At 46.1% G+C, this 26,861-nt stretch overlaps 1 protein-coding gene across 8 annotated transcripts in view; it reads left to right on the forward strand.

Annotated features, from left to right (window-relative positions):
* The window catches only part of GATAD2B (GATA zinc finger domain containing 2B), a 78,720-nt gene that overhangs the window by 29,280 nt on the left and 22,579 nt on the right, over positions 1-26,861 (forward strand). For all 8 annotated transcript variants that reach the window (XR_008442913.1, XM_054010552.1, XM_054010549.1 and 5 more), the window contains one exon: positions 20,406-20,735. Coding sequence is in view for 7 of the 8 variants with exons in the window: in XM_054010552.1 (XP_053866527.1) it covers positions 20,406-20,735 (330 nt within the window). In the remaining variant the exon portion in view is untranslated. The remainder of the gene's footprint in view (positions 1-20,405; positions 20,736-26,861) is intronic.

Below are 26,861 nucleotides of genomic sequence, written 5' to 3' on the forward strand. Positions count from 1 at the left end.
GAGCCAGTCAGCAAGGTTCAATTTGGGAAAGCCCCTTGGGAGCCCAACACAAAGAGCAGCCATCCGGCCTGTGTGCAGCATCCTCCACAGATGCCCAATGGGCTTCCCTGGGTGCCCCGGGTATGGGCAGTCCTGGCACAGGGAACCGTGCCACACCTGAATCTGTTAAGCTGGCTTTAAAGGTGGTATGGGAGCTCAAAGCCTGGTAGCCATTTGTCCAGCCTGGTGATGTGGGAGTTGGTGGTAATGGCAGGAGCTCTCTCCCATTCTGTCTGCCCCAGTGAGCTGTTGATACCAGCTGGATGGTGAGCATGCGGCACTGTCCATGTAGGATTTCTCTTGCACAGGTGGTGGTGGGGTGCATCTCCGATATCCCTGATCAATGGCAAGTGTGGCATTTAAGAACATAAGAATGGCCATACTGGGTCAGATCAAGGGTCCATCCAGCCCAGCATCTTGTCTGCCGATAGTGGCCAATGCCAGGTGCCCCAGAGGGAGTGAACCTAACAGGCAATGATCAAGTGATCTCTCTCCTTGCTTTACCTTGGCATTCAGTTTGCTGGCTGCATTCTGACGATAGATAAGTGGAGGAATATTGGCTAGGCCTGGTAACCATACAAGTTTTGTTGGTTTCAGTTTGCCTGTGATAATTGTCATGGTATGATCAAGCTTAGTGTCTACTAGTGTAACGTGAGCAGAGTTTAATCAAACTTAGGGCACAATATTCTCCAAATGAGTAGCAGAGAATGAGCCCCAAACTACGTAGTGTTTGAGTATTGGCTCCCCAGGTGAACCCTACCAACTTGTTCAGGAGACAGTTTCTGCTCTTGGACTATTCAAGCTAGTTTAGTGTGATAGTATTTGCATGTAAGCTTGCAATCTAGGGTGACCCATAAATAACTGGCTTTTAACATCTTTTTGAATCCAGACTGATGGACTGTAGTTCTTGTTGTGTGAGTGGTGGACAGCAGCCCCAATTAAACTATGTCCCATGTATTGCTTCCAGGGACTGGATGTCCCACGTTGTCATAGTCACAGCAGCATGTCTGCTGCTTGGGGAACTGAGATTTTTAAATGGAAGGATGGGGGAAGGAAAAAACCAAAAGAAAAAAGTTTTGCATGTGAAACTCTTCTCTCCCCCGCCCCATGCTCAATAACAGGACAGATGTGCAGCAGTGCACAGACACTGGACCAACTCCTGAGGCAATGGCAGAGGGGCATGCTGGGTGAGTTGTACCTCTTTGACTTTATGAAAGATGAGCAGCTCCATGCGCAACAGGAGCTGGGGCCCGTTTTGATGTGTTCCTTTCTTCTTCACTGGTATTGTCATGCTTTCTTCTCGGGGGCAAGAGCCCAGGGAGCTGCACCTGCTACTCAGGTGTTGTCAGCTGTGCCTCACTGGCTGCTCACTTCATAATAGCTTCTGGTGCAGCTGGAGCAAAGATGACTAAGGAAAGTGGGCACTGCTTGTTCTCAGGTGAGAGAGGGGGCGGTAGCGAGAGGCCTTGTGTTGCTGAAGGCTAACTTGGCCAGGGAAATTTTCCTTTAAGAAATGCCAGACTGGATCAGTTGAGCAGTCCATCTAGCTTAATATGTATACTATAATACTTACATTTAGTACAAATGCCCTATCCTGTTTTAATCCTGCCAATGATTTCTTGGGGCAAGGAGTTCCAGTGTCTGAGAAAATATTCCCTCTTAACAGCTTTGAATTTGCCACCTTTCAGTTTAATTGAATGTCCACTTGTTCTTCCATCTCATCTCAGGGTGAATAGGAGGTCCTGATTTATCTTGAGACCATTATTTTTGTGCCCTTACCACATCTCCTCAGTAAAACAAACATCCCCGCCTCTGCAATCTCCATTGGAGATGTTTTTCATGCCTCTGTTCGTTCTCACTGCGATAGAGATGTGGAATCTTTTGAGCCAAAGAAGATAGAGGCATCTGTTTAGTTAGAAATGTAATTCTCACTCCTTTAGACCCGAAGACTCATGCTAGAGGCTTTATGCATGTGGAGGAAGGGACCAACAAAGCTATGCTCCCCCATTCATCAGTTTATTAGAGCATTTCCAAGTTATTTGTCTGGGCATTATCGCAAGTCATGGACCTGGGCCTCATTGTGCTAGGTGGTGATATACAAACATGGAACAAAAAGGTGGTTCTTGCCCCTGGGAGCTTACAGACTTAGTATGGTTGGAGATGAAGGTAACAGTGAGACAGTACTGGTCAGCAAGTTGGGCAGTGGCCATGGTACACTAGCTAACCATTCATTCAGTCTTGCATCTGAAGAAGTGAGGTTCTTACCCATGAAAGCTTATGCTCCCAATACTTCTGTTATTCTTAAAGGTGCCACAGGACCCTCTGTTGCTAGCTAACCATTACCAATTCTGTTGTAGGCATTGTGGCAAAGGAGAGTTTAAGGAGGGCAGTGAGGTAACGTTGACGGTTTGAGTGAGGGGCAGCATGGGAGAAAGCACAAAGGTGCTTGTTTAAAGTTTAAGAACTGGGCAGTAAGGTCTGGCATTGTTGACAGAGTGGAGGCAGGAGTCCGCATCTCAGTATCATATAAGGTGATAGGTACTATGGCGATTGGCCGTGAAGGACCTTGAAAGTTAAGAGAAGTTGTTTGGTTCAGTGGAGTAGGGAGAGCCAGTGGAGTGACAGAGTGTGGTGACACTGGCCAAAGTGAGGAGAGAAGAAAGTATTTGTAGTAATGTTTTGAATGGGGGCAAGAATGGATTTGTCAAGGCGAGAGAAGAGGGTGCTGCAGGAGTCAAGACATGACTGAGATCTGGGATGAGAGTTCTCACAGGATGGAGAGGAAAGGCTGGATCTTTAGATGTTGTGCAGGAAGAATCATGTACGTATGTTAAAGAATGACTTACTAATACATGCCCTCTTACCCTTTTACACTTGGAAATTGTCACAGGACTGATGACTTTCCCCAAGGCACACAATGTGTTGCTGGCAGACGTGTGACTGGAGCCCAGGTTCCCAGTCCCTTGCTTTACTCATAGACTCATAGACTCATAGACTTTAAGGTCAGAAGGGACCATTATGATCATCTAGTCTGACCCCCTGCATGCTGCAGGCCATAAAACCGTCCCTACCCCTTCCCTGGACTCTTAAATCTCTGGCCTCAATTACACAGCTGGATTATCGAGGACTAGACAAAGTTCAGGTCCCCTAACCACTCTATGCCTCAGCTTTCCCATCTGTAGAAGAGGAGTAAGACTTGCCTACTTCTGTAAAATGCTTTGCGATTGCTAGATCAAAAGTGCAAACAAAGCATTACATATTTTTGCAGTGGCACCAGATCAGGTATTGAAGGATAATGCAGCTGAAGTATCTCTGACAGGAGTTCTACTCCTTCACCGGGGAGATGCTGGTCTTCTGGACCTTTTTTCAAAAACATCATTTTAGAAGCTTTCCCTGTGGCATAGTCAGCATGCGAAGATACCAGCAAAATTGTTCCTTTTGCCTTGATTCAGATAGGGGATGGGGCAACCGAATTTGTCTAGTCCTTGATAATCCATCCGTGTAATTGAGGCCAGAGATCTGGCTGGTAAAAGGAAGACTTAAACTTTCGGGATGTGTTAGCCAGCATTACTGCTGCCTGCTTGTGTCATTGCTACTGTAGTTGCTGCTTGTGTGTAGACTGGAGGCCTTGGTAGCAATAGAAATGTGTAAAGTTTAGGTCTGGAAACATCTGTTTTTTGCTTCTGTGGCACTTGGATGTTGTAGCCTTAGCACCAGGTTCCAAACTACCTTCCCTATTAGTTCTGCAAGGGAGACAGTGCTACTCACGTTCCAGCCGTCTGGGTCAGCTCTGAGGGTACGGAACATAGAATTCCTATAGCTACAACTGTGCTTCTGCACTGGATACCCCAGCCTGGAGCATTCTTCCCTGTTGTTGTGATGATAAAACTTTAACCATCTTCTTACTAGGAGAATCAAAGGCCTTGCTTTTTTTTCCCCCATAGGCCTCCTCTTTGTATTTGTGGGTTATGTGGCGTTAGGCATGTAGGATGGCACATAGGACGAAGGGGCAACAATGTTAACAAACTTGCTTTGGCATTGCTGAGTGTCAGTCCAAGAGTTGTAACCCATCAGCCTGGACTAATGGAAGTTCTGCGCTTTGGATGAAGGATGTGGCTGCTCCAGCACGGAAAGATGTGTTGCGACATTTAAAGATGGGGGCCGTGGAGCGAAAGAGCCATTGGAGGAAAACAGTCTCAATACACAGCTGTGTAGCTTGGCCCCTCTGTTTTAGCTTTACTGAATAGTTTCAGTTGTAACTGAGTTTTTGTTGATCTACTGACTCTGTTTCTGAGGCTTATCAGTTCAACCTCGGAACAGCACTTGTCCCACTCCCACGTGTGTAACGGGTGGTGGGTGTGCACACGTCTCATCGAATCAGTCCAGCATTAGCAGCTCTGGTCCACTATCCATCCCGTGATTGTCTACATTAGCAACTCATCTGTAGCTTTTCAAATCATCTCTCTTGTTTCTTTGGTTAATCTATGCAGCACAAGGATGCCGTGGAAATGAGACGTGGGGTCACACTGTTTCTTCAGTGTCTGGGAATGGAAACCTGCATTTCTCGTACCGGAGAAGTGAAACAGCCCAAAGCTAGAGAGACCTGTGAAGGAGCAAGTGAGGGCGAAAGTTCCGCCTTGCCAGTGACTGCCTTGAACTTCAGCTAAATGATGTGAGCCTGGTAACGGGTTGGCTCCCTGGCTGTCGCTGCACTAGGCTACAACAGACACACTTTACTCTACAAACCAAAACAAACAAACACACAAGAACACCCAGGAACACCCAGGACAGATGCAAATACAGGTACCTTCTCCTCCAATGAGAACTCCCTCTCAAACTCCCCTGTTAGCCGCCCTGTTAACTAGAATGCCAGATAATCTGCAGTATCTACGGACCCATAGCAAACTCTTGTTAGCAAACTTGCTTTGCCACCCCATGTCCCTCAGCTTTCCAAGCTGTTAGGCCTTCCAGTACCTGATTCAGCATCAAGGGAATGTCACCCACGTATACTTAACAGAGGCATCCTGTGTCAGTATGGCATTGCTGTTCTCTGTGATAACCCTCATCTGTCATATCGAGAAGGTCCTGCAGGGTAGGAACAGCCTTTGATTTATCTATGACACAGGTTGTTAATTTAATCTATGGTTGGTATACAGCCAGGTTTGTTGTTGAATGTGGGGTAATGATAGCGTCCTTCAAAAGGTGATTCCCAGGATGTCGTGTAGAATGAAACCCTGTGGAAGGTGATAGCTTTCCACATGCAAGAACCAGATAAACTTTCTGGCTCAGTTGGGATTGAAGGTCAGTCCTGAAGTCAACTGACTTGCTTTCTTTTGTGTGGAGGAGAGTGGTGTTCAAAGGCACCACAGAGGAAAGACTCTTCTGGGTCTAATGACAAGTGTGGGAGAGTGTAGTTTTAATGGTAATATGAAGAAGATGGGATATAAGTGTATAAAACGATAAACTAGGCAGAAGGTAGTGAGAAATTTTTTCTTGTCTCATAAATTATCAAAACACATGAACAAGGGGACAGTCAATGGATTATAAAAGATGGCAAATTAAAAATGGATAAAAGGAACTACAAAATGCATAATTAGACTATGGAACTCATTGCCACAGGAAGATGTTAAGGCCCAGAACTTGACCAGACTCAAAAAGGAATTGGACATTTATATGGATATCAAGAATACCCAGAATGCCTTTAATAAAATAAATAAATAAATAAAAAAGGCAAGAGAGATTAACCTTTTGGCTTAAATCCTGAGGGGTTTTTCTAACTAATAGGGGAGTAAAAGATTGTCCCACGTCTGCCTACTGCAGAGCTCTTCTGCCTTCCTCTGAAGCCTCCGGTGCTAGCCAGTGTTGGAGACGGGATACTGGACTACGTGAGTCTCAAATCTGATCCACTCTGCAATTTCTTTGTTCTTAATAGCAGGGGACTGGCAGTGGGGACTCCTTGGTTCTCTTCTGTTACTGATTTGTGACCCAAGAAGTGAAACAGCCCAAAGCTAGAGAGACCTGTGAAGGAGCAAGTGAGGGCGAAAGTTCCGCCTTGCCAGTGACTGCCTTGAACTTCAGCTAAATGATGTGAGCCTGGTAACGGGTTGGCTCCCTGGCTGTCGCTGCACTAGGCTACAACAGACACACTTTACTCTAAGCTTTGCACTTGGAGTAGCAAGCACAGCTCACCCTAGCACAGCTTATCCTTCCCTTTCTTCAGCTGTACATCTTGTGGCTGTGGCTGCATGTTTTTCTTGAACTGAAATACAGAACAATGCAACACTCTAGGTAGCATTTCTTATCTCCACTGTACCCCAGTGCACATTAGAGTGAACTCATTTAGAGATGAATAGTAGCCGAGGCAAGGGGAGAAATTAAGCATCTGCCTACACTGGGATAACCCTGTGGCTGGGCCGGGTCAATGGATTCAGGCTCACGGGGTTTGGGCTTCATGACTGAAAAATTGCTATGTAGATGTTCAGGCTCGGGCTGGAGCCTGATCTCTGGGACGCTGCAATGGGGGAGGGTCCCAGAGATCGGGCTCCAGTCTGAGTCTGAATGTCTACACAGCAATTCTTAGCCCCCAACCTGAGTCCCGTGAGTCTGTCAGCTGACCTGGGCCAGCCACAGCCATGCTGCAGGGCTTTTATCCCAAGATGCCCACTCAAGGGGGAGAGAATGGGTGCAGCTGGGGAGTCAACAAGGCAGAGCTGCTGCAAAACCATTCAGGATGGCAAGAGATGCACAGGAGAAGGCTCTTGCACTCATTGCTGAGAAACTAGGGAGGGGAGCAGTGGGCAGGCTGATTCTAGGTGAGGGTAAAGGGTGCGGGATGGCGGGGGAGTAGAAAAGGAGGGGTTGGAATAAGTCCATGAAGGTCCTAGCAGCAGCAGTGTTTGGCACATGAGGCACTCTGGGGAGCTAGAGCATGAGGCTGTATTGGAGAAGGGAGCTGCAGTAACTGGGGGCAGTGGGAATCTCTGGTCTCTGCACCTTGGTTGTGTCTATGAATTTGTTCCTTTGTCAGGAAGTTACTGATGGTAGGTGGAGAACAAGGGTGGTGAGGGTCTTTCTGTATGTCCCCAGCTTCGCCTTACAGGAATCTGATCAAAAAGCAAGTTTGTAATGTAGCCTTTGGAGAAAAACAAACCTGGTGTGGAGGCAGCATGCCCAGCCCCAGGTCACATACTGTCCAGCTGAGAAGCTGCTTTGCCTCTCCAGAGTGGGGTTCAGCACCCCCCAAAAGAGATGACTAATGAGGAGTAGAAGAGAGAGGAATAGGCTCCAACTGATGAGGGAAGTTTTCCCCTATATATCAAAGTATTTACTATGTCTCTAGACTTTCTCTTGTAGGACTGCATGGGGTGGGGGTGTAATGGGGGTGTCCTCTCTGCTTCTCTTCTGGACTCCTTCTCCCTGGGAGTCTGTTAACTCCTAAGTGTTGGTTCTAAACTCTGACACCAGCATTTTTGTGATCCAGTCAGTAAAGCTTGCTCACCTACAGAGATACAGTTGGAGATAATTACAGTCTCTATCAAGTCTGAAACAAAACATGTTTTATAGCTCTTTTGTTTTCCCTTAGGGGACTTCGCCACCATTTGAGGATTTTGTTTCGTTTTTTTTTTTTTTTTTCCGGTGAGTTTCTTTAGGGAAGTGAAATGGAGAATCCGCTTCCTTGGAGGTGCAGAATTGATGGGAGTGATTTACAGGGAATTGCTGTGTTAGGTAGTAGGAGAAAATTCTGAATCATCTGGTTTGTATTATCTTTTGATTAAGATGTGTTGTAAAGCCCATCATATCTTGGCTTTCAGGTGTGACCCTGAAATGAAGTATATTGTTTAATGCACTTGAATGATAAGATTCAGAGTGTTTGTTTATGTATCTATCCATCTTAAAGTAATCCTATTCCCAGCCAACTTTTTAACTGCTAAACGCTCAAATGCCTTCCTCTGATAGATAAGTCTATATCAATGTAAAGTTAGGAGTAAAAAAAATTATGCTTTTGTTTGGCGTTTACTTCCAGATTACTAGTATAAAGGTAAACCTTAATCAGTGCATGCTCTGCTTCACTCTCAAAGCTGAGTCAAATTAGAAGTGTTTCTAGTTTAACTACTTTTTACTTGGGTTACTCTGACACAAAACTGGGAAGCGTTTTGCAAGTTCATGACTGTCAGACCTTCAGATTTACTTGAATATTAATAGTTTCTTCTTCCTTCTAAGTTAAATGAAAAAATACTTAGCTACTCCCACGGTGCCTTCTTTCCTGCAGTTAAGGAAGAGGGGAGGGTATTTTGGAAATTCATATAAATCCTAATAAAGCTGCAGTTTCTCCCCTCATCAACCCTCTATTCTCTTCCTTCCCCCATGCTTGCTTTTGCAACTGAATTATTAACACTGAAGGGCTCCAGTAAGTAAAATGTCTGAAGCCTGATTTAATTTTTATTGAATCTTGCTCAAAGTGCATGTTGATTTACCAAGCCAGTAACGTCTCCTGTCAAGAGGATTAAAATGTTACGATATCTGCTTATGGCGATTGTGGGTTTGGTTTCTTAGAATCGGCAGCATTTTAGGACTCTTTGCCCTCGGCTGGGTTGTGGCAGGGAGAGTCAGGATGTTAGCTGTAGTAGGCTAACTTCAGCTTTTCTCCTTCAGCAAGTGGACTACTTTATGCAAACGATATTATAGTCAACATCCAGCTGATTATTAGCCAGAGTGGTTTTGGAATTGGAGCATTTTTTAGTTTTCATGGCCCAGAGCAAAATGTCCCACTTATGAAGGAAGGGTATTTCATTTTCAGGGTGCCAGGGCAGCTGAATTTCTGCCTCCAACTTATCAAAATCAAACCCCTTATTTCTTCATCAAGGGCCTCTGTGCATTCCCACCAATGGGATTCAGCACCTTTAGTGCTGAGTTGTGGGACTATATAGAAAAGCCGTGTCCACTAGGGGGTGCGGTAGCGATCTCCTGGGCTCCATGTGTATAAGTGATAAGACAGGCGACACTCTGGAAGAAATCAAGACCAAGAGTCACAGCCTGGTCTCCAGACTCTCCAAGTCTGCCTCTGCTGCTTAGGAGAGAGGCGTACATCTTTTCAGTTTCAGAAACAGCCCCCCATAGTTCAGCACTACCAGAGCACCCAGCCTCAGATGCGATACCAGCCTGTTCTAAAATGGCTCCTATAAAAAGATGTCTAGGGATCCTGGTCCTGTATTGCATTCAAGGGGTCCTGGGGACACGAGGTGAATGAGGTAGTATCTTTTCTGGGACCGGCTCCATTGCTGAGAGGCAAGCTTTGAGCTATGTGGAGCTCTTCTTCAGCTCTTGGAAGGGTACTCAGTATCACAGCTAAATGCAATGTGGAACAGATTCTTTAACATAAGTAAACACATTCTAAGAAACCATTCAAGGTAAAGTGGTCCATTAACACCTAAACTAGTCTGTGAAATCCTCATTTTCTTCAGATCAGGACAAGCACTAATTGACCTGTTTGAGTCCGGACTGGAACTTCATCAGGGCACAGGGGGACAGAAAATCTTGGTCAGGCACATTCCTGCAGGACTGGAGCAGTCCTCTCCTTTACACCTTCCCTCCCATTCCCTTGATCCACAGAGTCCGAAGGAAAATCAGCCAAGCAGAGCCAGTCTGGCCCCGATAGCTCTCGTACACAGACTTCCAGCTGTCCAGAGAGCTGCAGGTTTGTCTTCCACTCCTTCCAGCCTTCCTTTTGCAGCAACAAGGAAGTATTCACCCCAACGCAAACACATCATCTGACAGCAGAAAGAATAATCTGCTGATCACTGTGGAGGCTGATTTTACTTAGGGTTAGGGTCAAGTTGGTACTGTTACAATCCAGGAAAACTCTGCCCTCCAGATTGCAATGGACATGGTTTGTGTTGGAAGCGGCCTAAAGGGTTAACCCTGTTATGGGCAAGTGTCCCTGGGGTTTTAGAATATCTACTGTACTTGAAATCAGAAAGTTAGCAGTGACTTCCTTCAGGGTTCATGTAGCAGTTCTCTGCTCATCACAGAGTGGTCAGAGAAACCTATATTCTCACTCCTCAGTTTCATTTTTCCTTAAGAGAATGTTGAATGCCTATTCCCTGTGAGAGAGGCTCCCCCTACCTGGGACTTGAATCTAGTCTTCACCGTGCTGCTGTGTCTACCCTACAAAGCATCTTCGAAAAAGCAGTGTTCTAATAGCTGTTAGCTCTTCTAGGAGGGTGTGAGCTTGCTGCCCAGTGGTAGGGAGATAAAATTGTCAAAAGGCCTCACCCTAATTTTATGCCTGAGGTTGTCTCCAATTTTTCACCTGTCCCAATGCATCTCCCTCCCTGTTTTCTTCCCCAGACCTCAAGCTCATCCTGGGGAGTTGCATTTGTAATCATTGGAGGTTAAAAAAGCCTTGTGTTAGGAAAGACTAAATCCTTTTGAAGATCAAACTGTTTGCAGTTTATGGGGGAGATGTAGGGGGAACCAATTAAAAGCGGACTTTCTTTCCACTGTAACAAGAGATGTGTTGAACACGCTCCTTCTTACCCAGAAAGCCAGTGCTCGGGGGAGGGGGCTAAGGCACATGCTGCTAAGGCAGAGGTGGGCAAACTATGGGCCAGCGGCCACATCTGACGCTCCAGACATTTTAATCCGGCCCTTGAGCTCCCACCGGGAAGTGGGGTTTGGGGCTTGCCCTGCTCTAGTGCTCCAGCTGGGGAGCGGGGTCAGGGTGTTACTCCACTCCACATGGCTCCCGGAAGCAGCGGCATGTCCCCCCACCAGCTCATATGCATAGGGGCAGCCAGGGTGCGCCACATGCTGCCCCCACCACAAGCGCTGCCCCCCACAGCTCCCATTGACCAGGAACCACAGCCAATGGGAGCTGCAGGGGTGGTGCCTGTGGACAGGAAAGCATGCAGAGCTGCCTGGCTGCACCTCCATGTAGGAGCTGGAGGGGGGACATGCCGCTGTTTCTGGGAGCTGCTTCAGGTAAGCGCCACCTGGAGCCTGCCACCCTGACTCCCTCCCATGCCCCCAAACCCTGCCCCAACCCTGATTCCCCCCCCTCCTGCTCTCCGAAGCCCTCTGTCCCAGCCCGGAGCACCCACCTGCACCCCCACCCCAGAGCCAACAGCCCCAGCTGGAACTCCCCTGCACCCCAATCCCCAATTTTGTGAGCATTCATGGCCTGCCATACAATTTCCCTACACAGATGTGGCCCTGGGGCCAAAAAGTTTGCCCACCCCTGTGCTGAGGCCACGGCAGCTGCTGAGGCCTGTTTAAGACAGATTCCCCCGGTAAAGATTTACAAAGCAACAACGTGGAGTCCAGTTCATGCTCTCATTAAGCACCCCTCATTGGACTTGCCATCCTGTTCTGATTCTGTTTTTGTTAGTGATGCTACAGTGTGATTTTTTTTTTTTTTTGCCTAGAACTCTTCCCCTGCTGTCCTCGGATGTGGGCACTGCTTGCTAATCTTCCATTACTGGGTATTCACACAGGCCTTTGAAGAGAGGCTAGTTACTAGCATGGGCGGTGGATGGAGCCCCCCCTTTGGGGAGGCTAGTCCCCGGCCCCATACCTTCCTCCTTTGTCCATCATCTTCCCCCACCCCCACCCCAACCAGAGACCCAAGCGCCTGCCCTAGGCCAGAGGAGCCCCAGGCTGTCTGGAGGCCTGTCAGCCGCAGCCCCAAGCTCCCTGCAGCCCCGTGACCCCCTGCTCCCCGCATGGCTGGAGCCCCAAGCTGCCCTCCCTTCCCCTGCCTGGAGGAGCCCCAGGCCAGTTGTGCCTCCCCTTCCCAGACTTCAAGCTGCCCAGGGTGGAAGTGTCTCACTGTTGCAAAGAAGCTGTTGATATGCCCCATGCAGGTTCAGGGGCTGCTATGGAGGCGTATTTGCTACTCAGCTTCCTGGGTTCCCCAGTGATCTCTCTGGAGTTCAGGAATCATTAAAAAGGGGATAGAGAATAAGACTGAGAATATCTTATTGCCCTTATATAAACCGATGGTACGCCCTCATCTCGAATACTGCGTACAGATGTGGTCTCCTCATCTCAAAAAAGATAAACTGGCACTAGAAAAGGTTCAGAAAAGGGCAACTCATATGATTAAGGGTTTGGAACAGGTCCCATAGGAGGAGAGATTAGAGGCTAGGACTCTTCAGCTTGGAAAAGAGGAGACTAAGGGGGGATATGATAGAGGTATATAAAATCATGAGTGATGTGGAGAAAGTGGATAAGGAAAAGTTATTTACTTATTCCCATAATACAAGAACTAGGGGTCACCAAATGAAATTAATAGGCAGCAGGTTTAAAACAAAAGGAAGTTCTTCTTCACGCAGCGCACAACATGTGGAACTCCTTACCTGAGGAGGTTGTGAAGGCTAGGACTATAACAGCGTTTAAAAGAGAACTGGATAAATTCATGGTGGTTAAGTCCATTAATGGCTATTAGCCAGGACAGGTAAGGAATGGTGTCCCTAGCCTCTGTCAGAGGGCGGAGATGGATGGCAGGCGAGAGATCACTTGATCATTGCCTGTTAGGTTCGCTCCCTCTGGGGCACCTGGCATTGGCCACTGTCGGTAGACAGGATACTGGGCTAGATGGACCTTTGGTCTGACCCGGTACAGCCTTTCTTATGTTCTTATGGAGCATAATAAAGCAAAAACTTCTCTCCCCCCTCCTCCCCCCCACCCCGAAACCCTGCAATCAGGGATTCGGCAGCTGTGGCCTCCCCAGCCTATTATACCCCATGGTTACTAGTGACTGTTGTATTTATGCCACCCACCATTCCCTCTGCCTCGGAGTTTTGTGTTTTGGCACTCTGCAGACGTGGGAGAAGGAACTGAAGTTGCTGTTTTTTATTGGTATTATCGCAGCACCTTGGAGCTCCATTCAGAGCCCAGGACCCCATTGAGTCAAGCATTGTACAAACAGAAGAACGAGTCCTTGCCCCAAAGAGCTTGCAGTCTAAGCGTGACAAGTTACAACAGATGGATGCTGACTGATGAGGGAGTATAAGGAAACACGTATGGTCAGCATGGTAGGCTGTAGTCTCAGCACACTAGCAGCTTAATTGTTGTCAATGCTTTTGTAGGCCTCACAGCAAAGGGGAGTTTTAAGGAGTGTTTTGAGGAGCATAATGAATTAACTTGGCAAAAGTTTACAGGGAGCTTGTCCCAGGCACAAGGGGCAGCATGGGAGAAAACACGCAGGTACTTGTTGGAAAATTTAACAAGTGGGCGACGGATGCTTTCATCCTGGGCCAACTGGAGTCTACCTTTTGTTACTTGGACGAGACAATTGGTAGGGATAAGTCATGAAGGGCCTTGAAAGTGAAAATAATTAGTTTTGTTTGATATGATAGAAGGTAGAGCCAGTGAAGAGAGGGTGACATAGTCCAAGTGACAGGCTTTGAAAATGATCTTTGCAACAGTGTTTTGCAAGGACGTCAGTGGGGCAAGATTGCATTTGTCAAGGCCAGAAAGAAGAAGGTTGCAGAAATGAGATGTGAGATGATGAGTTTTAGCTGTGTGGATGGATAGGGGAGGCTGTGTCTTAGAAATGTTATGCAGAAAGAATCTGCAAGACTTAAATGCAACCTGGATGTGAGGCCCTAGAGAGAAGTCCAAGTCAAAAGATGACACTCAGGTTACAGGCTGGTGGTGTGGTGTCCACTACCTCATTTTTCAATCACAGTGGGACGGGCTTTGGGAGGAGAGATTAAAGAGCTCTGGTTTAGCCATGTTGAGTTTGAGCTGATGGCCAGACACCCATGAGGAGATGTCAGAGACAGGCTGAGATTTCTGTTTGGACAAACAGGTCTGGAGTAGAGAGGTAGAACCATCAGCATAGAGATGGTAGTTGAGTTCGTATTTGTGGATAAGATTGACCAGATAAATGAAGGAGGGAGAAAAGAAGGGCACCTAGGAAGTGGGTGGGGGTGCACACCCTTATGTACATGGAGCCAACAAAATGCTCCTGATATGTGGTGATACCTAGCACAAGAGTGCTACCGCTCTCTCAGTGGACACAGCTTTTCTGAACAGTTTTGCAGGTCAGCACTAGAGATGCTGAATCCGGTCAGTGTGAATGCCCAGACGCAACTCTGGAAGAACAGTTACTAGTAGGAAGAGGTTACTTACTTTCTCCAATCCAGTGGTCTGAACTGATGGGGCCTCTGAGATGCCAAACAAACATAGCTGGTGAGTTTAAGTTAGTCTGGCAGCTTTAACAAATAACCTTTTATTTTTTGTTTACAAGGTTTTTACTCTTCAGAAAGTGCAATCCTAGAATAGGTGGATCTTGGTTGTTGGTAAATACAACAGCATTATTCTGTGTCGCGCTCATCGAATCACTGTGGAAAATGGAGATACTTCAGGTGCAGACAAAGATTATTGCATCCTTTCCCGAAAAAAGAAAAGGGGGAAAAAAAAAAGTGGCTACCATGGAAAAGTACTGGAACCGAGTGAAAATCTGTCAGTGTGAATGATGGGCTGGTGCCCTTCTGCAGTCCAGGACAAGACCATTGTGTCTTCAGGAGGCCTAAATCTCCTTTATGCACTCTGGTATTGTTTTATTTTCCTGCTTGCCAGCAAATCTTATAGCTGCATTTGTCTTAGTGCCAGGTCATGCGACATGAAAGATCTTTGTGCACGAAGCAGTGCAGGGCTTTTGAGTACCAAGATATAATTCAATGAAATTGCATTAGATTGCTTATCACTTAAGGTGCCATCAATTTTCCTAGGGTTGGTTGTTTTTTTTACACCGTGGCGCTGCTTGTTTATATATCAAACTGGAGCACATTTAATATGCAAGATAATGGCCTTCTGTTCAGAAAGAATATCTGCAACATGCCTTTCCTCCTGGGTGGGACGTACTGTACCCAGTGAGGTTTGGTATGGAACTTCAGACATCCTAAAGCAAATAGTGAGGACTGCCATTCAGTGATACTGAGTGTGAAGCAAGTTAGGAGGAAATTTTGTTCGTACCCCTTGTATCCTGTGCCAGCCTTTGCCAAGTATATAGCCCTCTTGTTCAGCCGTACCCTCCTCTTTTCAACTCCAAGAGCATTAAAACTAGGAAAGTTGTGCTGAAGTCCTCTCGTGCAGACTTAACTGCAGCTGTGCATTCTCCAAGCAGCTGGAGCTGTGCTGGTACTCTGGGTGCGAAGAGTTTGTGTGTCTGCATGTGGTGTCATGTGACTCACCTAGACTTAAAGAATTATTTCTTTCTCTGAAGTGACCCCAAGTTAAATCAGGGATCTGCATTTGACACCTCTGCCAAAGCACTTCCTTTGCTTGTCTGTGCTTGCCTTTCTGTATTTGGTTACCATATAGGTTAATGCTCCGGCAGCGAAGCCCAATTATAGACTAGGAAGACTTCTAGCTGGTGTTCACTTTAGTAAGAGAACCTCTTCGAGATCAGACCTGCCTTAGCAGGCTGGCTGGACTTTTTATATTGCAGTGCAGATTTCCACGTGTTTTCCTTGCTGTGTAGGGTGGTTGTACCGTTTTAACAGAACACTACTGCTATGGCATAGCTGATTCACAGCATTGTCTTGATGCTCTAGTCTAGTTCGGCTTGTATTGGGGTTCTACTTTAAAGACATGTAATTATGAGGGATGTATAAAGGAGTCAAAACAACTTATTCCTGGCAGAAATTTAGCTTTCAAGACTTCAGCCCATGAGTGACTTACTTTAAAACCAAACTTAGTCCTACCTCTTTTCCCCCTTTAAGGTGGAGTTCATGTATATGAGCTTGATGCATATTGGCCATGTTTCAGGGCTCATAGAGTACAAAAACTAGTCTGATTTTTAAAAAGGGAAAACGGGGAAGAGATTAGTCGTTTTTTCTATGGTTTAAAAACAGCTCTGTTAGATGCCCAAGTCTAGGGCCTGGTCCACACTAACCCCCCACTTCGAACTAAGGTACACAAATTCAGCTACGTTAATAACGTAGCTGAATTCGAAGTACCTTAGTTCGAACTTACCGCGGGTCCAGACGCGGCAGGCAGGCTCCCCCGTTGATGCCGCGTACTCCTCTCGCCGAGCTGGAGTACCGGCGTCGACGGTGAGCACTTCTGGGATTGATCCCAGAAGATCGATTGCTTACCGCCGGACCCGGAGGTAAGTGTAGACCTACCCTAGGTTGGCAATCCAACTAGTTGCATCAGGTGACACAAAGTGGGTGGCATATATCCGGATGCAATCATTTTAGGACACTACTTGACCAGATGTTCTATAGTTTGCAGTTGGTTTCTCCAATCACAAATAGTATTGTCGCAGTCCACATTTATGGAGGAGCTAGGTGCATCTGCCCTGTGGTACACAGATGCAGTTCAAAGTGGACCGTAGTTTCCATAGGACTGAGAAGCCACAGGATTCTTTAGTTGGGTCCTTAATGAGGTATTTGTTTGGGACATTGGCGACCTTTCATCTTGATTGGGGAAGAACCCTGAGTCTTCGAGCTCTTGTACTGCAAAGGAACAAGATTTTCTAGATTTCAGTCAGAATCTTGATATGTTATTGAGGGCTTCATGTACTGGAAGATCGTTGTTCCCTCAAATCCGATGGGACTCAAAGGATTCTCATGTTGCAGCAGATTTGGCGTGTGTGGATGTGTGAGTACAGAAAGCCACAGTTGTGGTGTTTTTACTGTGCCTGTAGTGATCCGCATGGTGGTGGGAAGTCCAGAAGTGACGTGTGGGAGCTGTGTGACCAGACAGGTGAGCAGTATTCTGTGGTAGAGTAGACAAGGCCAGTGAAGATTTCTATAGAGTTTTTGCATCCGCTTTCAGGGTTTTCTGTTGGTAGAGATTAGTTAACATTTAGTCTGGCATTCCTACCCAGCTGCCTTGGTGCTGCAGTATAGATTGCATTTAAATCATTGGGCTCATAACTGGCAAATGCCAAGGAACTTCACGTCGCAGGTTCTTTGGTCCCAAACATGTGCAGTTAGGTACAGAGAAGTATAAATTCAGGGACACCGCTTCCACTGACTCGTACTGTTGTGCTTGTGACATTTTGCTAAACCCCTTGATAGTTTGTACTTAGCTGGGCTTATTCTGCTGTGTTGTCCTACATGCTGCTACTCAATTGTTCATGTAGAAAGGCCATTGGAATAAACTGCCAGCATCTTGGTTGTGCCGTCATGACTTTTTGACTTAGACACAGGAGAGATTTTGAGGATACATGAAAATTTTAATATATTTTGTTTAAGAGGATTCTCCTCCATAATTTGTATTTCTTCCAAACCACTTTTTGAATGGTGACGATCCTGTTAGAAGAACTGACCTTTCTCTGAGTGACCATAGGAGACTGACCTCCTTTCAGATGGGAGTTTTGTTGTCTTGTGTAGTGAGCTTTTTGTCAGGCCTAAGGGATAACCCATTACAGCTAATTTCATGTTCCGTTCCCGTTTGCACCAGGGTATATGGCTGATTTTTAAATCATGATTAAAATCAGGGGTTTAAATCACTTTGATTTGAATCAAACAGGAAACTTTGATTTAAATTGTGTTGGTTTTTTTTTAATTGGTACATTTTAGTTCTTTTCCTGAAGAAAGGTTGGTTCTCATTAGCTGGTAACCATTAAAACATGTTGTTTGCAACTAAGTACAGCCTTTACATTAACTTTGGTACTACTTTTTGCTAACACAGGGATACAGTATATCTAAATACATTTACTTAAGCAGTTATATAGCTTAACTTACATTGTTCAGATTCTAACATAAAAATATAAATTAAGAAATTGGTGAATGATGCATTTCTTAAATGCACAAAACAGTTTTATTTACTAAAAAATAAAATACTATCTTAAGTGTTGCATACTTGAACTTTTTGATGAACTTTTTTCTTATCAAAACATGCTGCATTTAAAACTAACTGCTTCATTTAAAAAAAGGAAGTATTATCTGTAATTAATGATCGTTTCTGGTAACCATGTCCTTCAAGATTATGGAACTAGTCGATCTCCGCTTCTCACACCTAGTTTCTATTCATAAGTTGGAAGTTGAAATAGCTTGTTTTTCTCTTCCATTTGTTTTCTTAACTTTGAATGAGCTGGTCATTGGACTGAGCGAGGGGAATAAACAGACTGAGGCTATGGCTACACTACAGAGCTTACAGTGGTGCATCGACAGTGCAGCTGCACTGCTCTGAGTCTAAGCTGACGGGAGAGAGCTCTCCCATTGACTTAATTATTCCAGCCCCCACAAATAGCAGTAGCTATGTTGGTGGGAGAAGCTGTCCTGCCAACATAATGCTCTACACACCAGCGCTTAGGTCTGTGTAATTTGCATCAATCCGGGGAGTGGCTTATTCACCCCCCTGAATGACCTAACTTATACCGACATACGCTGTGGCGTGTACATAGCAGAAGAAAATCATTCTCTCTGCACCTGGAGAAGAAGCTACTGCTGCCAAACGCTGGTTTAGCACTTCAGAAAACCCTGGTTCCAGGTGCTTAGCCACTGACTTCCATCAGAGCAGTGGGTTGAATTTCTTTTGAAACTTTGCAGCTTTCATGTATTGCTTAATATCTTTGTGTTTAATTTAAATGATTGTAATAGATTATACCAAGTTTAGGCCTTAATACGGGTTGTCCTTTTTAAACTTTAAATAGGTTGTTTTGAAAAGTAAACCTGTAATTTAAAATTTTAATACATTGATTTAAATAATTATCCGCTCTGATTTGCACTGCGTGGGATTTTGCACCTCGAGTGCATGGCAGTGTCTGGAGCAGAAAAAAGTGAAGGGAATGGTCTTGTGTTGTATTAACCTTTTTTGGTTATATGCAGCGTTGTCACTGTAAGTGCATCACATTCTTTACAGACTAACAGGGTAACTTAACTGAAAGCAGCTGACTGCAGAAAAATGACACTTTACAGAAGACTTTATTCTTTAAAGAAAAAAAGCTCTGCTCCCCTGTCTCTGACCTGATGACTTGAAATACTTTTTTTGCTTGGTTTGAGAGTCTTTTTTCAAAGACTAAAGGCCCCACCCTCATCCAGCACAACCCCTTCCCATGGTGCTCCAGTGCAAACACTTGACATCCTGCTGTTCTCCACCCTACCCCTGGGCAACAAGAACAGCCTTCAGCGACCCCAGTACATTATGAGGGAGTGTGGTGGAACTCCATGACCTGCATGGAGGGGCCAAGAGGGACAACCTCCCTGCTGGCCCAGTCCCCTCTCCCAGTTGGCTTCTGAAGGGAAAGCACAAGAGAGAGACCCTTAGTTCAGCTACAGAATGAGAACGGGATGGAATATGAACCCTATTAAAACTCTTGTATGCACAAATGAAAATGGTCAAACTTCTGAAAGTAACTGTGCTTATAATCCAGCCTTGGGCCTCCATGCTCCAAGCTAGTCTTTCATGGGCTTGGCACAAGGCTGCTGTTCTGTCTCTCTGCCATGACCTATTGATTGTGGGAGCATAGCAGGATGCACCTCAACCCTCCCCCTCATGACCTGTGCGCAGACTCCCACATGGGTTGGAACCATTTGACACCTCTATGAACAGGTGTAAACAAACATAGCCCATAGATAGTATGCACCTGCTCCAGGGACCTGCTGGGCTTTGGGAGAGGTGCATCAGTATGGAGGTAGACCATGCAATACTGGCAGGGGGTGCACTGTGCACCCTGGACCAGGCACCCTGGGTGCATGCAATTCCAGCAAGTCAGGTTGCCACGGGGCAGTTCTCTAGTGTAGACAAGGGTTCTGGCTTCTTTGTTACCAAGCATACTATTTTTGCAAAGAAAACAGGAGGCTTCTTAGAAAAGCCAAGCCCAAATATGTCTTGGAGGAAGTGGTTGAACCTCCCCTGTAATCTGTCTGAATGGTTTTCATGTATTATCCTGCTGGTTCAGACCTCAGCCTTGTCCCCTTGCAGCTCCATTCCCTGTTCTTGGGCCCCATTGTGCTGGAGCTCCCCCCCACCCTCTGTATTCTGTTGGGTGCATTCTAGCCCATAGCACTTAGGGAAAATCCAAGCATGGAAGACACCAGGTTGCGTGAGGCTGGGAACAAAAGCACCCTGAGCTGCATCTGTGGGTTAATTTGCCCAGCTGAGCAGGAGGCCGGCCGTCTGTGTGCCATGTCAGTGGGACACCAGTGCCCAGTAGAGTGGCTGGGCCCAATGGTTGGCACTGGAGTTCAGGGGAGGAAGGACACAGTAAGGCAAGGGGAAGAATGCTAGTGATTGCACCAGAGCTTGGGTGTTCCCAAGTTATCAGCCTGGAAAGAGAGCCTCTGTGGTCCAGCTTAAGTCTCCTAACTCCACACACGAGACTCTTAATTGGCTGCATTTGCTGCTTTTTCTCCCTGTTGCCCTGATACTGACCCTGCTTTTATGCCAATCTCTCTCCATAGGATGGACAGAATGACTGAAGATGCACTGCGCCTGAACCTCTTAAAACGGAGCTTGGACCAAGCAGACGACCGGGAGGATGTCCTGGCAAAGAGGTTGAAAATGGAAGGGCACGAGGCCATGGAGCGCCTGAAGATGCTGGCACTGCTGAAGAGGAAGGATCTTTCTGGCCTCGAGGTGCCCCACGAGCTCCCAGTGAAGCAGGATGGTGTTAAAGTCTATGAAGAGAAGCTGAATGGGAGCCTGAGGCCCCATGCTGATGGCAGGACTGCAGGGCGGCCGGGCAAGGAGAACATTAATGATGAGCCGGTGGACATGAGCGCAAGGAGAAGGTAGGCCACCGAACAACCGGAGTTTGTGTCAGTTACATCTCAGCACAGACTCTCTCTGTTCTCCCAGATGTGAAGTCCACAGTCATGGGAATTAGAGCAGCATTTAGTGGGGCTGCCTGCAGATCTTCCATGGCATCTGAATGTCTGCTTGTGAAATCTCTCTGGCAGGCTCGGCTAGGATGAGCAGTTGCTGTGCTTCCCAGCAGAGGTTCTCTGGGAACATGAACAGTGTTCTCCCACTATCAAGAAGCCTACCCGTTATTTTTGCTGTCCAAACCACCCCCCTTCAACACGCAAGTGGATTTTGTTCCCTTACTGATAAATTTGTGTATCGTATATAAACTACAGCAGTAATGTGGTGGCTGGGCAGACACCTGTCTGTGCATTTAACAAAACAATCCCACTCCATTTAGTCTTTTATTAGCTCCTACAAAAGTGACAACTAAAATCCTCTATTTAGCTAAAGGTGAAGTATGGTATAAGTGCACAGATAATCAATCTTGACCCTAACCTTGGAGAAACTGGTGACTCCAGGAGTAAGAAGGTAATTGTTCTCTTAGCAGAGTCTAAGGCCTTGTCTACACTACAGCGCGGGGTCGATCTAAGATGCACAACTTCAGCTACGTGAATAGCGTAACTGAAGTCGACTGACTTCTATTTACCGCGATGTCTTCACTGCGGTAAGTTGACAGCTGATGCTCTTCCGTCGACTCCGCTTGCACTTCTCGTTCTGGTGGAGTACCGGAGTCGACGGGGTAAATTAACCCCCACTGGATTGATTGATTGCCCGCAGATCCGGCGGGTGGTGTAGACAAGCCCTTAGACCGCAGGTGAAAAGGCTATCAGTGGCTGGTGAGTTCCGTCCATTTCCAGGAGGAGGGTTTGGTACTTCTTGCAGCATGTACTCACTTCCTGTGCACATGGGCAGTGCCTGCCTACTTGGTTTGCTGCAGCTGGGCTCCAGTTGTCAAATTCTCTTCAGGCATCCCCTGAGGGTGGGCTGGTGGTGAATATTAAGGAAGTTTGAGATAGCATAGCCACATGTGCGTGAACTTGTGAACTAGGAGACGCAGTAGCACCATACAGCAAGAAACTGAATAGGAGATTGTTATTTTAAAGAGTACAGTGCTCTGACCTTTGGGAGGAGGGTGTGTTGGGGGTGGGGTTTGAAGTTTTAACACTCTCTTTAAGTGGGCTATCAGGTTCTTTGTTTTTCCTGACACTTAGCTGTGAACTCATTTTGGTCCTTGTGCAGATCGCTGCTTGCTGGCCTAACAAATCCACTGCTGGGTGCAGATGTCATGTAGTTTAAAAATAAAATAAATTGGTATGGTATACAGGAGGGGCTTGGTTTGCATCCAGAAACCGGTTGTTAGTGACTTGGAATGAAACTTCTTTGAAAGAGGCAGAGCTCCTAAAAGCCAAATTTCTTCCACTTCAAGAACTGCAACCTGTTATGCTAGCAGCTTGCTCCATGTCCTTATGGGCTAGCCAGATTTGAATCTCCTGTTGGCAGAATAGTTCTTTGCTCATGGACTAGCAGAGCGGCTTCTTTAATGGAACTGTTTTGCATATAACAGCAGGCAGGAAAAATTCCTCCTAATGGTTCTTTTAACAATAAAGACGTCTCATTTGGTGATGGGATGCTTTCTGGCCAGCGCTTTGTTCTTCCCATTCCGAGTTAAAAGCAACTGGATTGTGATTCAGCAAAACGCTAACTGTCTGTCTTAGTTACTGTTTTCCAAGTATTTTTGTGTTAGTGAGTTTTTTGGCAGAAGAGTAATCTCTGGATTTAAGGAGGACTCCTTGGTTCTTCAAAATAGCTGGTGTGCAGGGGTGGGAGGTTTTACATGTATTCCGGGTCCCCTCCTTGCTGATGTGGGTGATGCTAGTTTATTGTGTTCTACACAAATTAAGCTTTTAGACACTCACTTATGTGTCAGATTCTGACTTGCAATGAGTTATGGGTGGTGAGTAGGCCTGAGACACCAATAGCAGGAGGGAGAAAGTCTCTAATGTACACTTGCCTGGATTATTTCATTTTGGCTAGCAATAACCCATCATGTGTTTTCCATCTAGTAAGTTGCCTCTGCTGTTGATTTTGTTTCCTTTATCACAAAGAAAGGCAATTGAGCACAAGCTGAAACATTGTATCCATCAGTGTAGAGTCTTGGTAATCATTATTAGGGATGTAAATATCATTTTAATAGTTTATGGTTCTCTTTTTAAATTGTATTGTTTAACCGGTTAAAGGGAGAAGGGCCCCAGGTACCTAGTTTGTCCTGATTCGGCCTCCGCAGACACTCCATGCCACCCCAGCAGCAGCTTCCCTTCACTGACCAGCGGGCCGTCCACCTCCGCAGCCAAACCCCTTCCACTGGCACAAGGGGAGGCTGGGGATTACGTTTACTTCCTGACGGGGCCCGCAGTCCCTACCCGCCCCCATGGCCTAAACACGCTCCCCCTGCAAAGCCTCCAGAGCCAGCCAGGACTGGGATCCACTGGCCCAGGGCAGGAGACCCACGCACGGGGTTAACTGTTAGGGTGGCTTAACGGTAGGACTAATACTTACTGGTTAACGGTTTAATATTTTACATCCTTCGTTGTTACAGAAATACTTTCATGTACAAGAAACACTTCAATGGAGCCAGAGGTCTCCCTTTGTTTAAACTCTTACGTGGAGGTTCTGCTTCAGGAGTGTCGTCGCAATTCCACTAATTCTTTGGAGAATTGTCTGATCTAAGGCGTGAGCCTTGCAGACCCTGGGCTTGGCCTGATCTGTGGCACAAGCAAGTTCCACAGCCCCTCTGATCTGTGAAGTCGCCATTAGTCAGGTCACTCAAGGTTCATATTGTTTATCATTTGGGGGAGAGACCGCATGGACAGGGAGCCCAATGGACAGGGAGCCAGGAATGGGGAGTTCTCATCCTAGCTCTGTGACTGATTTGCCCTGCAGCCGTGGGCAACTCATTTCATTTGTGACACGTGGATAACATTTAGCCACCTTACCATGGTGATGAGATTAGTGTTAAAGCTCAACATAGATGCACAGTGTACCGGGAATAATAGCAGCTCTGTATGATGCATTATCATGTGCTATTAACTTGTGTATTCCTCATGCAAGGGCTAGTGGGTCAGTCTGTGATAAAGTGGAGGCCTGGCATGGTTAGGGAATTGTTCTCTCCTTCGGAGTCCCCGTTTTGATTTTTCAGTTGCCACGGTGGGGAGGGGAGAGGAAGTTGAATTTGAGATTAGTTGGCCAAGTGCTAGAATTGCACTAAACCAGACATAACCACACAATGTGTAGGGATGGCATTGTCTCTTTAAGAAGTTTCTACCAATGATGTGTGTTCCCAGAAGAGGTTGGAGTGGAAGATGATAACCATAAAGAGAGATACTGGCTTCAAAAGTAAACACTGATGAATCAAACAGAACCAGCCCTAAAGAAGAAGGGAGAAAATATTCCAAAAATTTCAAGCATAATTTAGGAAAAACAAACTCTAGTAATAGAAGTATGTCTGCTATTCCGTTTCTCTGCCCCGTTGGAAAGACCAAGGTCTGGCTTGCGAAGGCCTGCTTCATCCACCTCCACCTCTGCCTGTCTCTTGCGTGCCCAATGCTGCTTCTCTTCCAGTGGCTTTGTTATAATTCTGCTCTTGCCTTGACAAAAGTAAATAACAGTCCTGACATATTTACCGATTCTGGCTTTGACATTGATTTTTGTCAATGGAATGTAAATAAAATGCACCAGCCACATCTGAACGTTTGTCCAAAATAATTGCAAAAAATTATATCAGTCATCTGAATTTAGGAAAATCTCAAAGGAGCCAAAACATGGTGCTTTTTAATCAGTTGGCGTGTGCCTGTGTGGAAAGTGGAGGCCAAAGATGTGAGGAGTTTAAACCCTCCTGGAGCAAGCAAGGCAACTGTAGTTACCAAGAAAAGACTACAGGAATGATGAGGAAAGCAGCAATCTGTTGTGACAAACGGATGTTTTGAGCAGTCTTTTTAACAGAGGTTCATTCTGCACATGAACACAGACCATCTGAAATGTCTGAGGGCTAGTCTATGTATGAACTCTCACTGAAATAACAAAAGGTGCGAATTAAAATCGGTGTATAATGGTGCAAAGTCTGCATGGGGATATTTGTTACTGACTTAAGCCCCTTCATTCCAAATAAGAGCATTCTCACAGACTTGCATCGAAATACTTTACATTGGTTTTAGGTAACTGGTTTAGGTAAAGTGGTGTAACTCTGTGTGTAGATCAGCCCTGATGGTCCAGAGCCAGGAACAGGCCATATTGGAAAGTGAGAACTAGCTTAGGTATTAGCTATTGGTACTTAATAGAGAGAGTTGAGATGCCTCTTTATTTTTAGCCTCCGACATTCCATATATGCAAAAAAGCCTCCCAATCACAAGTAGATCAATTAAGGGCTTATTTACATTAAATGTACACCCTACCTTAATCCAAATGAACTTTGTGTGTGGACGTTCTCATTCCAGAATGAGTGTGCCTTGTTCTGCTTTAATTTAATCCGCTTTCACGGTGTGTGTTTATAAAAAAGCAGGAGAAACACCAAGAGAAGGCACCCTGAAAGGAAGCACCAGACAGCAACAGAAACACAGGGAGCCTGGTGCTGAGAGAGAGAGCTTTTGGGCCAGGTGCTGGCTGAAAGGCATGGAGATTGTTGCTTTGCTCACATCTCCCATTTCAAAGCAGATTATGCTTAAATGGAACAAGGCACTCTTGTACCAGAATAAAAGCATCCACACTTGGCACTAAGAATGGCCATACTGGGTCAGACCAAAGGTCCATCTAGCCCAGTATCCTGTCTTCCGACAGCGGCCAATGGCAGGTGTTTCAATAGCTCTGTGTGGAGGCAAGCCCTAATTCCCAGTTTCCCAGTAATGTGGTAATAGGTATGTTTGGAAGCTGGTGGCACTTTGCAGTAGAGTTCCACTACACAAACAGAGATGGGTTACCCATAACTCCTGCACCAGAGACTACTTCAGATGTGTCAAGGAGCAACTACCCCAGTTGGCTAAATGTGAAATCCTGGGTATAGAGTCATCTGCCTTGAACAGATCGCAGCCACCATATGCCTCTAGGATGTCCTGGGCCCGATTCGCTGATTGTGCTAATGAGGCAGACGGTAAGCCAAACTAATACGGCGAGTTGAAATTGTCAGTTGAGTCATCAAAAACAAGGAATCCTAGCTCCAAGGTGCACCCCAGAGATCCCACCAATAGAGGAGTCACAAATAGGCCAGCTGCAGTAGACCTGAGGGTACTGCTCAAAACATAAGGCATAGCAGATTGCTGAAACAAGCCAGACCAGATCTCCGTGTAGTGTGTGTGCACGGTATGCAAGATTTTGAACATCGAAAGACTCATTATTAACTAAGGGATGTGGTTGAGCGCATAGTAACATGGAGCCAAATCATCACCAATGCATCCTGCCTCTTGTTCTGTGACCAGTTTGTACTGTAATTACTCAAGCTGATAATACTTGGCCTTGATTTCGTGCTTACTGTCTTCCACCCCCCATGCAAGGGAGTAGTTTCCCCTCTGTTCCAGATGGGGAAACTGAGGCAGAGATCTCTTCGTAAGGCCATAAAGAGAGCGCTGGGATTCTGATCAAGAGCTCCAGGATTCTGGTCCTGTGATTGTCACATTGTCTCGTTATACTGGGATAGGGATTTTGTTCTTTTGAGCATCCTGTATGTTGTACGGTGTCGTATTCATATGAGGCTGTAAGCATGTAATGACCCACAAAGAGGGTATTGATTGCCATAGTGATTTTAGAGTCCTTAAGATCTTGCGTAGTAATGTCCGAGTGCTTGCAGTGTCAGCAAATTGCTTATATGGCTCTGTGTTTGATTTTTAGGGAGCAGGCTGTTGGAGCGTTTCTCTAGCTGTACTGCCATCCATGAGCTGTCAATCAAAACTTTAGTTTGTAATTTAACACACTAGATTGCTGATCAGTAGGACGGCAGTGAATGCAAGAGCCCATCTCCATAGTACTCGGCAATTGGCTTTTATCTTGGTCACAGCTAGTGACGAGCTTGTCTTTTGGGAACCGATCCCACTGACACACAGCCTGAACTGGCTAATACATGCCAA

This window comes from Malaclemys terrapin, chromosome 21 (assembly GCF_027887155.1).
Source record: "Malaclemys terrapin pileata isolate rMalTer1 chromosome 21, rMalTer1.hap1, whole genome shotgun sequence".
Classification (NCBI taxonomy): Eukaryota; Metazoa; Chordata; order Testudines; family Emydidae; genus Malaclemys; species Malaclemys terrapin.